This window comes from Protopterus annectens, chromosome 8.part0, assembly GCF_019279795.1.
Source record: "Protopterus annectens isolate FY-2018-M chromosome 8.part0, PAN1.0, whole genome shotgun sequence".
Classification (NCBI taxonomy): domain Eukaryota; kingdom Metazoa; phylum Chordata; order Ceratodontiformes; family Protopteridae; genus Protopterus; species Protopterus annectens.
This window is the reverse complement of record NC_056741.1, coordinates 1,367,673,658-1,367,691,211: the sequence shown is the minus strand read 5'-3', so window position 1 is coordinate 1,367,691,211 and position 17,554 is coordinate 1,367,673,658. Positions and strand designations below refer to the sequence as shown.

The 17,554-nt window shown below is 40.3% G+C and overlaps 1 protein-coding gene across 2 annotated transcripts in view; it reads right to left on the bottom strand.

The window, feature by feature from the left end:
- Nucleotides 1-420: 420 nt before the first annotated feature.
- The window catches only part of LOC122809435 (transmembrane protease serine 13-like), a 548,009-nt gene continuing 530,875 nt past the window's right edge, over nucleotides 421-17,554 (bottom strand). For both annotated transcript variants that reach the window (XM_044080945.1, XM_044080946.1), the window contains 2 exons: nucleotides 14,598-14,750; nucleotides 421-1,483 (listed from right to left, as the gene is read on the bottom strand). In XM_044080945.1, coding sequence (XP_043936880.1) covers nucleotides 1,472-1,483; nucleotides 14,598-14,750 — 165 coding nt within the window. In that variant the 3' untranslated portion in view covers nucleotides 421-1,471. The remainder of the gene's footprint in view (nucleotides 1,484-14,597; nucleotides 14,751-17,554) is intronic.

The window sequence follows — 17,554 nt, the reverse complement described above, 5'->3', positions numbered from 1 at the left end:
AAGGCAGACGGGATAACTCAGTGGTAATTTAGGGAAAGAAGGAGGTTGTGGAGGTAAAAGTAGTACATTGAGAAATAAGACAGAGTAACTTATCCTTATTTTTCACAAATTAAATGTTTCTATAAAACTAGGAAAAAGGATAATATAGTTCCACAAGGATCCTTTCAGAATATCAAGCTAAAAAAATCTTAACTTTCAAATGAATGAAAGTAGAAAATCAAATCTGAGAATCCTGACCTGTTATTTAAGTGGTGGTTTGCCCATCCCTGGGAGGGGTACAGACAGACATGGTTATCTGAGGGGTTTGCAGTCTTGGAGTTGGAATAATCAAATCTTGGGGTGTCAGTCAGAGCACAGTTTTTCGCATTGGGTACAGACGGCTTGCCCTCCTTCAAAAAATGTTTTATTATATATATTTTTAATTTATTTGATAAGAGCTTGATAGTTGAATTTCATTATATGTAGCTTAAAGCTGAGATTTTTAATGTGAAATGTTTTATATCACATTCAGCCTGATCCCTCCACCTTAAGTATTTTTTAGTCTGTAGTAGGATGGGGTAGGATGTAGAGGTGGAATTATAGGACTCAGCCATAAACTGACCCTACTCCAACCCAAAGACACTACATTTTACAAAAATTGAAGCAATTCAAGAGCTGAAATTGTTTAGCTTTTGTGATGCACACACTTTTACAACCAGTGCTTGCTTTACCATTCCCAAAGGATGCCAACTGATTATACACTGCAGGCCATGCCAGCTAATTTTCTCGACATTCTTGAGGTAGCATTTACAGTGGCCTTCAAAAAAAAAGTTTAGCAGGCTACTGTCATCAGAGCTTTGGCAAAGTGCTATGCAGCAAAGCATATTCTCTGGGTGGGGAAGTATGCTCTACAAAATTACCTCCATTTTATTTTCCAGTATTCCCTTTAGTTAAGACATGAATAATATGTTATCCCAGAGATCATGATTTTCATATTCACTCCTGTTACAATTTTACAATAAATGACTCCATGAGGTACTTTAAAATAATTTGGGACATGAGGGTTTAAAGCTAAAAGAAAAGAATACCCTTAGAGGAAAAGCAACTTCTTCATTAAAGGACCTCGGATGGAATGATTTTGCTTTTAGTTCTAACACTGATCCTAGCTGTAGTTGTTACAGCAAACTGACAGCATTTGACTAACCCAGCCTTAGAGCTAAGATGACAAACATTATATTTATATACAACAGAGGATTAAAATGATCAAGACTTCATTATGACACTGTCTTTCTTCCCCCACATTTAAAAAGAATTCATTACCACTTGAGTATGCCTACATAATATAAAATAGTCCAATAAGAACAAGTTTAAACATGGATTTCTTTTCCTTAAGATGTCAAGTTCCAATAAGAACAGGTTTAAACATGGATTTCCTTTCCTTAAGATGTCAAGTTCCATAATGAGGTTGAGATGGTGAAGGACTTTCTTTAAATCAATTTTCTGCCTATAAGAAAAAAAATATGCAGTATAAGGTTAATAGTTCAAACCAACGAGGTGAAACATCACCTTACATATGTGCCCAACAGGCCACCGGCACAGAGCCCTTCTGCATCCCTTATGTTATGTATACAGTACTCACGAAAGAATAGTGGAGAGCAAAAGTCGCAACTGTTTAAGAAAGGATCTCAGAGTTTTTCTTTTACAAAACACTGAGATAGACTTCTGTGACAGAAACCTGCCATGGTATTTAAAATTCCCTGGTAGATCTGCACAGATACACTCATGGAAGCTTTCAATAAGTTAAGCACATTTCATACTTGAGACCCAAATACTGTTACAGACCAAACTAACCAAAGCAATCAAAGCAGTCTATCCACAAGTTAAAGAGGGTATGAATCAAAGAAATTCAGCTCCTAAAATAACAAAGCAAGTAAAAGTCCAATATACTTGTGAGTAATTCACTATCTGAATTCGTCATATATGCAGCAGCCACTTACCATAGCAGATATGCAAGAATGCCTCTCTTAATGCAGGCTTAGCATTATGGGATGCACACCACAGGAGTCTGAATATTATGCAGGTTGTACCCCATTATGATGTGTCATGACAGCTGGGCTAATGATGGTTTTAATGAGTCTTGTTTAATTGAGATGCTAATCATAAAAATACTTAAAAAAATTCACTATCATATGCACTAATCATCACATTAAAGAAAATATAAAACATGTTTTTTTCAGCTGCTGCAATTCTATGCTGCCTACAACATGCAGGGTTCATCCCTTCACTTCCAATCTCTAAAAATATATAATAAAATGGTATTTCGTCAAACAAACTGTGAATAAACATAAAGGCTAGTTTGGAAAAAAAAAGAAAAAGAAAACATTTTCTTTTTCCTCCAAGGTGCTAAACCTTGAAGTCAGGAAGCATAGCTTAGTAAAGGATGTTTGACAATTAATGACCCCACAAAATCAACCGCAACAGTCCATAAGTTAGCAAAAGCTTGTATGACAGTTCAAGTCTCACCTTAATGAAGCATAACAAATCATTATGTTTTCACAATGGCTCCCATCTAGTACTGGCATCCCTTGCATGAATCAGTTCTCTGACAAATGGCACACCAACAGACTGTTCATACAGTACAAATGGGTACACCAGGCTCTGCATATCATGATAGCATTAAAGGAAACAAAATCAATATTTATATCAGTTAGCAGTGTTCCTAATATGATAAAGCAATATGCACCCTTGAAGGAGGTTATATTTAAAAAAGATTTGAAAAATTATGGGATGTGAATATAGGTTACCATCTAAGATATACACCTCATTTTGTGCACTACAGAAAGGATAGCAATGTGAACAATATTTCACCTAGGGACAAACTCCCATGAAATGTAGGTAAAATATACCCAGCAGATAGTATATAAGGGTAGTTAGGAATATCAGTAAGATATCTGACATACAGACTGAATTTGTTACGTTAAAGACACAATTTGTAGAAAGGGTGTTTGAGATGGAATTTAATTTTTAAGAAATTTGGGGAAATATTTGGTTGGATACTGAAGGGGATGTTTCAAAGCACCCTTTGTCTAGCAGAAAGGAGAATTTATATACTGACAGATACACCCTTTGTCTAGCTGAAAATGTAAATATAGCAAAATATAATAAGCTTTTTTAACTCTTATAAATACACTACTGTCAACAGAAAGAAGTATTGTTTGTAATATCCAGGATATCTTGTTGAGTAAAAGAAGGGTGTCATTGTTAGTGAGAGATCTAGTTTAAATACTAAAGAATGAATAACATGAAAGATGCATTTATTAGACACATCGGAGCTGACAAGGGAACACCATATAATAACATATTTTATAGTTTTATCTGTCAGTATATAAATTATACAGACAGCTGAGATCACCACAGGTCTGGAAAGGAGTTTATTACCTTCACTGCTGTAAATGTAACATGCTAGGACAGTGTATAAAGCAACATAACTTTGTAGATGTTTATTAGTAGCAAAAACAGAACAAGCTACATATTAAGATTATGGAATATATAGGGAATATTAGGAGCTATAGTGAAATAATACATTATATAGGCACAGAAAAGGGTAACATATTTCTAGTTTTAAGTTTCAAGGAGTTGGGAAACAGTGAAGATCCATCTGGGTGGTAACTGCTCTAATTTGATACTTAAATAATATGCAAAACTACAGTTGTGACTTGAGCAAGAATCACGGTTTAAATATTTTCCTCTGCTAAGCACATATTCAAGCTTTCAGAAATATACAGCTATAATGAAATTGCACATGGGTTAATTCCATTGCCTGGGACTTTTTGGATGAAATACTTAAATCCTGAGCATCACATGCCATGCTCCTTTTGCAACCTAAATAACATGTTTAAACGCTTATCAATTGAACTTTTTGCTGAAGCTTTATGCTTTATATATAAAAAAAATCCTGTTTATGTAATCAGATAATCCATTCCAAAGAATCAGTTCTTCAGTGTTTCATTCAATGATGTCTTTTGCAATTGTTGCTGTTCGTTTATCATTAGAGAAACAAACCAACATGATATTCATCTGGAAAACATCAAAATAAAATCACTTGTTCAAAGAGCTGATATGTAGTAGAATGTTGCTGAATAAAATGAAAAAGCAACATGCTTCTGTTTCAAAAATGTTGAATTCAGGATTTTGCCTTACAGGTGTTTATTTCAGATATTTTTTTTTCAAACACTAACATTATAAAGAACTAAGATTAAATATGACTTCTCATCCTCTGTAACAGTTCATACGGGGAGCCATCCTCCCACTGTGGGAAGGTATCTGGAAGAGCTCCTTCTCAGTATCATGTGGACATGCACAAATATACACACCACAAATCAGCTGCATGTTATGCACGAGCTTTTTTCTGTTTCTGAGGATCCCTCTTCACTGCTGAATCAAGGAATAATTATCCAAACCCTAGCTTTGTGGAACAGAGAACAAAAGCCCTGACAACAATCCAAATGACTAGAGATCGATTAGTGTCTGGGAAAATGGGACAGCTAGAATGAGGTTGGTATGGGAGATGCATTACTTATGCCTGCAAGTCCTGGAATGGAAGGTTGGGGTGACTCCTCCTCTGAAATGATCTGGTGCTCCAGGGAGTAGTATAGTCCAGTCTTCTTGAGAATAGGCCAAAAGGGGAGGGGGGAGATGTGGATGGTCCCACTTAAGCCAGCAACAGTAGCACTTGTGAAGGCATGTCAAGGAATAGGCATTGTTCCATATCTAGGGAGTATGTGGTCCCTCTATGCTACTGTAGAATTCCACATCACCTCCAATGGGAGGGTTAGGGGTGCACTTTAAAATGCCCAAATAGCTGGTAGAATAATGGATCTCTGATTGTCTCTAGCCTCCTAGAGAACAAATGGGCCTTGAAAAGCTCTCACTCTGTGAGGAACGAATAGACATCTGCAGTGCTGGGAAGTGATGGTCAGGAGGGTACCAAAAATAAATGCAAAAAAAAAGAAAATAATTTTTAAATACAGAGTGAGAATTACAAAGCCTGCACATTTCTTTTAAGGAAGTATTTCAGGATACGAAGTCCACACGTGATTAGTGTTCGATGGACGATGCCTTGTATGAAAAATTTACTAAATTTAAGAACATCGCTCCAAATGGAAATGCTTAAGCAGGTCATTGAGGTAGCCAACCTTCTTGGAAAGGGACCACAGAGACCTATTTAGCAGCATCTGATAAGAAAATGTATTGCATACTGTTGAATTCCACACTAGAAAAGGATGTCAAATTGTGAAGAACACTAGGAGTTATGCTATAAATGAAGTCTTCAATAGTGAGCATTCAGACAACTGTGCTACATTCTGAGATGGAATGAAATTCAGACACAGCAATCGTACTGAGGTTTATAAAAGGCTTGCTTGTGTCCTTTGTGGATATTACAGTCTAGTACTTTAATTATTTGTCATCTGAAAAAGATGCAGTACATTATAAGGTACACAAAAATGTTTGTGCATGTCTGTCTGTGTAAAGACTTGTCCTAGGATGAAGGCATTCTAACTGAAACAAACCCCACATGCCACTATTAGGGGAAACCATAGCAATAAGTATAGGAATATAAAAGTGGCTATACTTTCTCATGCTTATGGCCCTGAAGTCTTTCCTCCCTTCCAGAAAAAAGTGAATGGTATTTCACAGGGCATAGGAGGGGATTACTATTGTTCAATACAGATAATGTGGTAACAATGAAATACTTTGCTTTGACTTCTTTAAAATTCTGCAGATTGCAGGTAGATGTCAAAAAAGCAGAGGGAAACTTCCTGCAAATATAAAATAAAGCACCTTCCAAAAATCACCAAGTTGCAGAAAAAAAAAAAAATAACACACAAACATTCTGTCTCTTCTGCACATACATGAGTGATTCCTCACCTAATTCCCCTCTGTGTTGCATCCATAATATAGAGTCAGTGTGTGTGCAAATAAATATCAGATTGACATTTAAGTGGGAAAAGTTCTGTGACACCATAAACAAGCATAATTTCTGGAATATTACTGTGTTCCATGCTTATCTGATTATAGATTTTGGTTCCATGTCAAGAAAAAAATGTCTCAGCCTAAAATTCTTTTGCCTGGTTTAGGCTATCTTTTAAGACAGCATAGAATAATAAAGAACTCAAACAAAGATGCAAAACACACCCATGTCAAAACTGCTTCAGAATCATTATAGACAGACCTGGGATAAGGACCAGTTTCAGCTCACTAATCAATATTGCCGATTAGCTGAATAGTTTTCTGGTCTGGAATGATGTATACTTTCCCATTCCTTGAGAGTATTATCAGTTTTATAAAGTTTACAAAACACATACACAGTGGCATAGCAGATAGTGTTGTCACCTCCTAGCAAAAGCTTTCCCAGTTTGATTCCCGGCTGGGTGCCTTCTGTGTGAAGTCTGCATGTCCTTCGGTGCTTTCATGGGTTTCCTCTGGATGTCCCTCCCACATTCCAAAGACATGCAGTAGGTGGATTGGACACTGTAAATTGGCTGTGAGTCTTTGGGTCAGATTGTGGTATGGAAGAACAGGCAAAGCAGGGCTAGTCACCCAGCAGTGTGAACCTTGGCTGTAGATGATCACCACAGTTGACAACCCACCCCTCAACCTGGGAATAATAGAAAAAAAGGTTGGAATGATGGGATACAGATACCAACATTGTTCAGTTATGTTTTAGTTCATTAAAGGCATATAATTAACACGACAAACAATGCAGTATGAATTACCAGCAAAATAAATGCCACTATTTTTTGGCAGCTGTGGTTCCACATGCAGTGCATAGTGACTGAAAGAACTGAGGAATTCAAAGGCATTGTCATTATATGAACATCACCTCATTTGTCAATGACATACTTTGACATATGGAGCTTCTTTGTAAAACCATAAGCTCTACTTCATGGGATAACTAGGTGGCTCAGTAAGGAAGGATAAATCCAAACCAGATGTAATTACCTAAAAGTAAAGTTTCAGATTCAGTTAATCAACATGCCAGTTTTTTTTCAAGGGACTTGTGTAAAGATTGGAGGAAGATGGACAAAGGCTGCCAGCCTAGTCAAATAGAATTTGATACATAATTCTATCAATTGTATAACTAAATGTAAAATACAGGCTTGTGTTTTTTAAATGAAAGAAAACACTGTAAAATGTGAACTTCAAGATTGTTGCAACAGTGCCATCTGCTGTAAGGAAAACCAAGCCAAGCATTTCAAATGTGTCTTTTGAAGCTGAAAAGATCTTATGAATCTCTTTGATGTTTACAAGTTGGCTCCAGTGAGTCTGGATGAAGGTTTCAGGCATATAGTTTTAAGGTTAAAGTTAAGGGCCAGAATTTACATGTGGAAGGTACTTTATTGCTCTGGTTTCTGCTAGAGTGTATATGTGAAATGCCTTTTATTGTTGTAGTCTCCTGAGCAGGTGTTAGCTTGCTAAATAATGCAGTTTGTGGCCTGGGAACGCCAGACTAAGTGTCAAAATGATGTAATTTGGGAGGGTCTTAGAGAGCTGTCGGTTATTGTTTAAAAACTATTGTTGAGTGAGAGACTAGAGCATTTTGATCTTGGACATCTAACCCAGCACTGCTTATGCTTTATGTCTGCAAGTAGGATTATAGCACTGTGATTTCTCTTAGGAATATTTAAACTTAGAAGAAAGTTAGACTAAGTATTTTTCTTTGAAATCAGATCTTTACTACGATATTGTTTTAAGTTTCTGTGTGATCTCTGAACTTGAGTGGCATTGTACTGTAGTAGTTTTGTCTTGTGTTTTAATTATTTATTATTAAATATTTTAAAACCTTTACCTGTGGCTGGTTTATGTAGATATAATTTAACCTCTAAAGTACATTACATATTTACGGATTTTACTAAGTCACTCCAAATTAAGCCTAGACTGAATAGCCACATTACTAATTAGATAATAATATTGCACAGTAATAATTGGACACCCTTTTATGGGTCTTTTAGTAGCTGATAATTATTAGCTGGGTGGTGGCAGGCATTACTACCATATGGTCTGGGTAATAGGGGCACAGCTGGAGAACCTGTGCCAGCCTTTTCCCAGGAGTGTCTGTGTGGTTGTATAACCTCTTCTCAAAGTGTGTGTGTGTGATGTGTCAGCTACTTGGCAGGGACACGAAGCACTGGTTGGACAGAGAGGGTACTGGAGGTTTTAGCTTGCCCAGGTAGGCTAAGACCTGGACCCTAAAGCTGTGCCAGTGGGGAGTCTTATTGGGGACCTGGTGAGCAAGGGCGCAACCATCCCCAGACTGACTGTGATCTCTGTGTGCACTTAAGGGAAATTGTACTTTACTGTGTGTGTTAGTTATCCTTTCCTCTTCTAGGAGACGACCTCCCTGGTGTTAGTGGTGAGGATTGAGGCTCCTTGATTGCTGGGCCAGGGCGCGGTCATCACATATTGGTGGCAGTGGTGGGATTGAGGCTCCTTGATTGCTGGGCACGGGCATCACTTATTGCTGGCAGTGGTTGAGATATCCTATCACATATTGGTTTGCTGTGGTGGGAACCACATCACATATTGATTAGTTGGCAAACACTAATTGGCTTGTAGTGGTGTGGGGAGAGTGAATTCCTGTAGCTTATGTACAGTGATCTCTAAAAGTGTTTTGTACTCTAAAACAGCCATGCAGTGTACACTCAGAGTTCAGATCACCATTGGTTTATTTCTTTTGTTAGCTTAGTGTTAGGGTGAGCAGGCAGCATGTCAGCAGAGGAGTATGGAAAGCTGACAAGGAGCCAGCTGGCGGAGATGTGCAAGACTAGGGAACTGGTGCATGGAAACCTGACTAAGATAGACCTGATTGCAGCCTTGGTTACAGCTGCATCAGAAAACAGCAGCCTGGAGGACAATCAGACTGACAGTGGCGATACAATATCCTCGGAGAATGGACAGCTCAACCTTTCTGCAGTGGACTTAAAAATCCAGCTGGAGCTAAAGAGACTTGAGTTGAAGGCCAGGCATATGGAACTAGAAGCAGCTGAGAAAATGAGGAGTCTACAAGCTGAGGAAAATGAACGCCAGAGAAGGCATGAGAGGGAAATGCTGACTCTTCGCCAGAGTCATGGAGGTAATGGGGAAGGGAGTAACCAGACCCCAGAAGCACAAAAGGACAGTAAATTTCTTCCACAGTTTAAAGAGGGGAATAATTTTAATAGCTTCATTCATATGTTTGAGTGGGTATGTAAACAGTATGAAGTTGACCAAGGGCTCTGGGTATGGTTCCTGATCCCCTTACTCCATGGTAAAGCTGTAACTTGTTTAGCAAAAATGCATGACATTGACTGTTTTGATTATACTGCTGTTAAAAGACACTTGTTGTAATGTTTTAAGCTAACACCTGAAATGTATAGGAAAAAGTTTCATGAGCATAGACACAAGGCAGATAAAAATATATGTGAATATGTTGCTGAACTGAGCACTTATTTTCATAGCTGGGTGAGTGGATGTCAGGTCACCACTTTTGAAGGGCTGTCAGACCTTTTGGTAAGGGAACAAGCCATTAGCACTTTGCCTGAGGACATGAGGGTCTGGTTAGCTGATAGACAGTGTGCTACTTCAGAGGTGTTTGGGAAGAAGGGAGACCTATACCTAGCAAGCAGGGCAGCCCTGTACAGGAAAGGGACCCCCAGCACTGCTCATGGGACTAAAGGAACCCATGGTGGGCAGTAGAGACTTCCCCAACAGAATCTGCCAGTAGCAGGGGAAGCCACTAGTCCAGGTACACGTCCAGGAGCTAAGGTTAAATGTTTTGAATGCAACCAATGGGGCCATGTGGCATACAGATGTCCATGGAGGCAAGGTGGGGAACCAAAGGTGAGGGATCCAGTAAGTGGGAAAGACAAAATGCCAACAGTGGGTTGTCTTGAGACAACAGGGGTATGGAACTACCATCCTGCAGATGTCCTGAGAGGGAAGGATTTGGATGAGGCAGTACTATGTACTTATGCAGTTACATGCAGTGAGGCTAGGAGACAAGCATGTGGGTCTGGTAGCCTGAGGGAGACCCAGACAGACTGTATACTTGCAGTCAGGACTGCTGAGGTGGTTACTTCAGGGAGTGAGCTATGCTGTAGCAGTGAGACTAAATGTGAGCCCCAGCTGCTTGTGGATACTGATGTTCCCTTGGACAGGGTAACTGCCAAGGTAGAGCTGAGTAGTAGTACCCAGGCTGATAGTGAGCTACCACTGTCAGAAGATGCCAGACTTCCTGTTGAAAGGGATCTGGGAAGGGTTACAAGGAGAGACTTGAGACAGGCTCAGCTCTCAGACCCTACACTGCAAGGCCTGAGGCAGGTAGCTAGGGAAGCACCTGATTCGAAAGGGAAGGGGGAATCTGTATACTAGAACACAGGGTTACTGTACAGAGAGTGGACCCCTGAGGGAGGGCTAGAAGGTGAATGAGTACAGCAGTTGGTAGTGCCTAGAGTTTACTGTCTGGTGCTTCTAGCCATAGCCCATGATATTCCCTTTGCAGGTCATATGGGCATAAAATATACAAAGAGGCATATTATGCAGAACTTCTATTGGCCTGGAATTTCCAGAGATGTAACAGGGTACTGCAGGACCTGTGAGCAGTGCCAAAAGATAGGCAAGGCAGGAGACAAGGTGAGAGCTCTTTTGATGACTTTGCCTGTGATTGAGGAGCCATTTCAGAGGGTAGCTATGGTTATTGTGGGTCCTCTGAGTACCCCAAGTTCCACAGGGAAAAAGTATATCCTAGTGATTTTAGATTATGCTATACGATACCCTTAGGCAGTGGCTTTGTCCTCCATTGAGGCTGAGAAGGTGGCAAATGCTTTGCTAGAGATTTTCAGCAGGGTAGGTTTCCCAAAGGAAATACTGTTTGACAGAGGTGCCAATTTTATGTCAGACCTGCTGGCTTGTCTGTGGAAGTCCTGTGGGGTGAAGCACATGAAGACCACCCCCTACCATCCCCAGACTAATGGTCTTGTTGACAGGTTAAGCTCTACAATCAAGTCCATGCTACGGGCATTTGCAGATCAGTTTAAGAGGAAGTGGGACAAATATTTGCCCCATCTGTGGTTTGCTTACAGAGAGGTTCCCCAGGAATCCACAGGCTTTTTATCCTTTGTGTTGCTGTATGGGCATAGGGTGAGGGGACCTCTACATTTAATTCAAAATGAGTGGAAAGGTGAGGATGAGTCTCACAAGGAGTCTGTTGTGGCATATGTCCTGAACTTCAGGACAAGGCTCAGGAAACTCATAGGCCTGTCCCAGAAGAACCTGGCAGAAGCCCAACAACAGAAAAAGGTGGGGTATGACAGGAATGCTCGAGCTAGAGAGTATGCTGTAAGGCAGCAGGTGATGGTTCTCATTCCTGTCAGACACACCAAGTTTCAAGCAGCTTGGGAGGGACCCTACAAGGTGGTAAGAAAGGTAAGTGATGTTAACTACATGGTGGAAATGCTAGGCAAAAGGCAGGGGCACAAATTGTACCATGTTAACATGATGAAACCTTCCCATGATAGGGAGGCCCTTGTGCTGAGCATTTGCAGTGGATTGCAGGAGGAGTCTGAGAGAGATCTTGTGACTGATCTCTTCAGTGAGGCTCGGGATCACACCTCGGTGGAAGGTGTAGCAATGTCCCAGCAGCTATCTCCTACCCAGGTTTGAGAAATATGAGCAGTGTTGCAGGAGTTTGGGGGCATTAACCAGGGAGCACCCACCTGGTGCAGCACCAGGTGGCTACAGGACCCCAAAGTCCTATCAGGCAGGCCCCTTATAGGGTGCCTGAGACAGTCAAACACACTCTGAGGGAAGAGGTACAAAAGATGCTGGAACTAGGGGTGATTCAGGAGTTCAACAGTACCAGGTTCTGTGTGGATTACAGGAAATTAAATAGTCACACAGAGGCAGATGCTTACCCCATGCCTAGGACAGATGAGGTCCTAGAGCAGAAGGTTGGGGCTAAGTATCTTACAACCATTGATCTTACCAAGGGTTACTAGCAGGTGCCCTTGACTCCCAGTGCTAGAGAGAAGTCAGCCTTTGTGACTCCTTTTGGCTTGTATGAGTTCACAAAGATGCCCTTTGGGATGAAGAATGCTGCAGTGACTTTCCAGAGGGTGGTGGATAATATCCTAGCAGGAGAGTTTGCCCTTGCTTACATGGATGATATTGCTATCTACAGTCATTCCTGGCAAGAGCACCTTCAGCATGTCAGGGAGGTGCTGGGCAGACTACAGAGGGCAGGGTTGACCATTAAGCCTAGCAAATGTCAGGTGGGTATGGCAGAGGTCTCCTACCTAGGACATAGAGTGGGGAGTGGTAAGATAAGGCCAGACCCTGGCAAAGTGGAAGCCATTCAAGAATGTCTGGCACCTGTTACCAAAAAACAGTTGAGGGCATTCTTAGGGACAGCAGGGTACTACAGAATGTTCATTCCCAATTATAGTACCATAGCTGCTCTCCTCACAGACCTGACAAGGAAGAACAGGCCAGATAAGGTAGTGTGGACCCCAGCATGTGAGCAGGCATTTCAGAAGCTTAAGGAAGCTTTGGGAGGAGCCCCATGTATTTGCCAGACCAGACTATAGCCAAGACTTTGTTGTGCAGGTGGATGCTTCAAACTATGGGGTGTGGGCTGTACTTAGCCAGATTTCTTCAGAGGGAGAAGAGCACCCAGTGGTTTATCTCAGTCACAGGCTCCAACCCTGGGAGGAATGCTATGCAGCAGTAGAAAAGGAATGTCTAGCCATAGTATGGGCACTACACAAACTTCAGCCTTATCTGGAAGAAAATTCACTGTGATGACAGATCACAACCCTCTAACATGGTTAAACAGAGCCAGTCAGCAAAATGCAAAGTTGCTAAGATGCAGCCTGGGATTGCAAGCATATATGTCAGTGCATCACCACAGTGGGGGTAGCAATGCCAATGCAGATGGGCTCTTAAGACAAGGAATGGGGTGAGGTACACCCAGATAGACCTGACACTCTCAAGCAATGTTTCTCAAGAGGCACTTGAAAAACTTGCTTGAGTTCCCCGGAGGGGAAGAGATGTGAAGATTGGAGGAAGATGGGCGAAAGCTGCCAGCCTAGTCAAATAGAATTTTATACATAATTCTATCAATCGTATAAATAAATCTAAAATACAGGCTTGTGTTTTTTAAAGGAAATAAAACACTGCAAAATATGAACTTCAAGATTGTTGCAACATTGCCATCTGCTGTAAGGAAAACCAAGCCAAGCATTTCAAATGTGTCTTTTGAAGCTGAAAAGATCTTATGAATCTCTTTGATGTTTACAAGTCGGCTCCAGTGAGTCTGAATGAAGGTTTCAGGCCCATTGTTTTAAGGTTAAATTTAAGAGAGATAATTTACATGTGGAAGGAGCTTTATTGCTCTGGTTTCTGCTACAGTGTATATGTGAAATGCCTTTTATTGTTGTGGTATCCTGAGCAGGTGTTAGCTTGCTAAATAATGCAGTTTGTAGCCTGGGAACACCAGACTTAGTGTCAAAATGATGTAATCTGGGAGGGCCTTAGACAGCTGTTGGTTAGTGTTTAAAAACTATTGTTGAGTGAGAGACTAGAGCATTTTGATCTTGGATATCTAACCCAGCACTGCTTATGCTTTATATCTGCAAGTAGGATTATAGCACTGTAATTTCTCTTAGGAATAGTTAAACTTAGAAGAAAGTTAGACTAAGTATTTTTCTTTGAAATCAGATCTTTACTACGATATTGTTTTAAGTTTCTGTGTGATCTCTGAACTTGAGTGGCATTGTACTGTAGTAGTTTTGTCTTGTGTTTTAATTATTTATTATTAAATATTTAAAAACCTTTACCTGTGGCTGGTTTATGTAGAGATAATTTAACCTCTAAATTACATTACATATTTACAGATTTTACTGTCTAAGTCACTCCAAATTAAGCCTAGACTGAATAGTCTCATTATCACTTAGATAACACTATTGCACAGTAATAATTGGACACCCTTTTAAGGACCTTTTAGTAGCTGATAATTATTAGCTGGGTGGTGGCAGGAATTACTTCCGTATGGTCTGGGTAATAGGGGCACAGCTGGAGAACCTGTGCCAGCCTTTTCCCAGGAGGGTCTGTGTGGTTGTATAACGTCTTCTCAAAGTGTGTGTGTGTGGTGTGTCAGCTACTTGGCAGGGACACGAAGCACTGGTTGGACAGAGAGGGTACTGGAGGGTTTAGCTTGCTCAGCTAGGCTGAGACCTGGACCCTAAAGCTGTGCCAGTGGAGAGTCTTATTGGGGGCCTGGTGAGCAAGAGAGCAACCAGCTCCTGACTGTGATCTCTGTGTGCACTTAAAGGAAATTGTACTTTACTGTGTGTATTAGTTATCCTTTTCTCTTCTAGGAGACAACCTCCCTAGTGTTAGTGGTGAGGATTGAGGCTCCTTGATTGCTGGGCCAGGGCGTAGTCATCACAACTTGGTCTGTTCCCTTCTTTATGGAGATAAAAGATAACAAGAAAAACATCTTTCCACCCACACAAAGTCACAGTAATACAATGCACAGTAAAAGAGAGTGAGATTCAAAACCAAATATACAGATATATTACCTCCATCATCTTGTAAAGCCACTGGACAAGTTCTGTGACCCGAGAATAAACACCGGGTTTATTCTTGCGTGCACACCCAACTCCCCAGCTTGTAACACCAGCAAGATACCATCTGTCTTTCACCTGACAAACTAGTGGTCCACCGCTGTCACCCTGGAAATAAAACATTAAAGCATCTATTAGATAACTGTTTAACTCCACACTTTTCCCCCTCCATTTCTTGCTTGTTTCATCATATTCACTAATTCAGTTAGGCACAGTGATGTGTACACAGTTGGTATTCAGATGGTCACATTAATTTACAGTTTGAAGTACAGACTTTTTTTCTTTATTCTGAACCCATGTTACCTTAATTCAGAATATTCAAAATGACACAGCATTAAGTATGTGCAGTGTTAGTTATATTTTATTTCTTTAGACTTCCTGAATTCTTAATTGTGTCACTCTCTCTTTAAACAGGAATACTGTAGTTGTAATGGACTTTAGCCTGGCTGAAGGATGAGCTAATCACACACTAAATTGGTAGGCATGTGAAACATTTTCCCCATATCATTTCCCTACCCACTCACCTCACTGTTCTCTGAACACTATTTAGAACAGGCAGTGGTCTCTGCTCCCACACAAAATGACACTTACAGAGAGTGGGCATCACTGTCACTGTACTTAATGTCTCAGTGCACATTGACTGTGTATGCGTGTGTGTGTGTGTGTGCATGCACGCGTGTGTGTGTCTGTGTGTGGTGAAATCAGAGATTATCAGGCTTAAACTAATATACAACTTCAGGAAACATGGCTCTGGTCAGGTTTAGGTTCTGAATTTGAATAATACAATGAAATGATTACAATTGAATACTATAATTATAAATATCGCTACATTAAAAAAAGAGGCAATGAAATAGTTACCTAGAGTATCCACAATATAGGGCTAATCAAGTGTTTCTATGGATCATTATTTATACTAAAAACATATCCTGAGAGATGACCAAGTCAGTCACGTGAGGTACATGCTGTCCAAGAAAATAGTTGTGCTGGTAGCAAGCAAGGCTGTGGAAGTGGCACAGAGATGTAAGGTTAGGAAGGCAGACATACCATTTTCAAAAATGTTTGCTAAAGCATAGTTCTCTTCTGGAATTATTATTTAATCTTTGTTGACTGGGTTAGTCCCACTGGGCCAGAGGCCTCTTTTCAATGGAGATCTGAAATGGTATTCGTACTTACTAGGAAAAATGTACCCAAAACACCAAGGAACTTCACTTACTGCTACTGATAATTGCAATGGAATGTTTTACATCCACCTGAGCTACCATCAATTCAGACAGATGGGACCTTGGTTTAATGTCTCATCCACAGTACTGTACACTCAGGAGCACAGCACTCCCCTAACGCTCTGCACTGTACTGTCAATGCTAGAAAAATTAATCCAAGCATCTGGCTTGGGAATAGAACCAACAGCCCTCTGGTCTACCTACACCAAAGGCAAGTCTGATACCTGTTGAGCCATTAACTAGAGAACAATGATTTCCTGCATCACCAGACAAAGAAAAAGACAGTAATGCTTGCAATTATTAGGATCACAGGGAGGGCACCTGGTAAAGTGACCAATTGCAAGCCAAGGGACATTTCCACAAATGGACCTTTAAACTAAGATGGAAAGGGAGCAGGTAGGTATTCAGGCTATAGACAGAAGCACAACATCAATTGAGAACACAGTACAGGAATAAATAAGGGTGACCCAGGTCATGCTCATGTACTATTAAGTATGATGTAATATGAGTAGAAAGATGAAGTAGCAAGCAGTGTTGCAACTGAGGAGAGTAGAGAATACTATCACAGAACTTTGGGCAGTGTGGCAAGAAGCAGGGGAGGCAAGGAGGTGCTTGGAGATATACTGTTCAGGAATGACAGAGGGCATTAGACCCAGCTTCATACAGGCCCATTTCAATACTAAACCACAATTCTAAACTGTTCATGTCTATAATGGCTAAAAGAATGGCGAAAGTGATTCCAACATTGATAGACATGGATCAGTGTGGTTTTGTGGAGGGGAGGCAAACATTTGACAACATTAACAGAACACTAATGATCCAGAAGAAAGCAGAATGTAAGAAAATACCACTGTTGTTGGTGGGTCTTGATGCAGAGAAAGCATTTGACAGAGTAAGATGGGACTTTATGAGCAGGGCAATGGAAGCATTTGCACTTCCTGAGAAGGTTGTAAGGCTGATTAGGAGGATATATGAGGGATTGGAGGTGAAAATTAAAGTGGATGGGGTCCTCTCTGATAATTTCTGCTTGAGCAGAGGAACCAGGCAGGGGCATCCTTTTCCCATTTGTTATTTGCATTGTATTTAGAACCACTGGCAAAGAAAATAAGGGACTCAGAAATTTAAAAATATAATTGGTATGGTAGCCAGGAAAAACTGGCCATTTCCAGATGATATTATTTTATACCCGATAAAATCAGAAAGAGACATTGCAGTGTTGTGGAACATTTTGAGACAGTTTCACATCTTTTTGGGATACACAACTAATGAAGCTAAAACAAAAGCAAAATTGGTAAATTATGTACCCACATACAAATTGGTTCGGCAATATCCGTATTTATGGGGACATGATAAAATGAAATATTTAGGAGTATGTATTAAAAATGATTCTGGTGTGGCAGCTAATGATATGTGGGAAGAGACTAAACAAAAGATATTACAAAAACTGAGAAAATGGATGCTTTGTTATATGGATATGGATAGTAAGATGCAAGTAGTCAAAATGTTTTAGTCCCTTTAGTCTAACACACAGGTCAAGCATATTTTCATCAACCAAAGGAAAGCACTTAACCATGTATGTTTTTAAAGTGGATTTTTATTAAACTTCCATTTTTCAAGTGCTAACTGGTCATTTTGTTATTTTATTATTATATTATTATATCAATGACTCAGCTTGGTAATCTCTTTAATGAA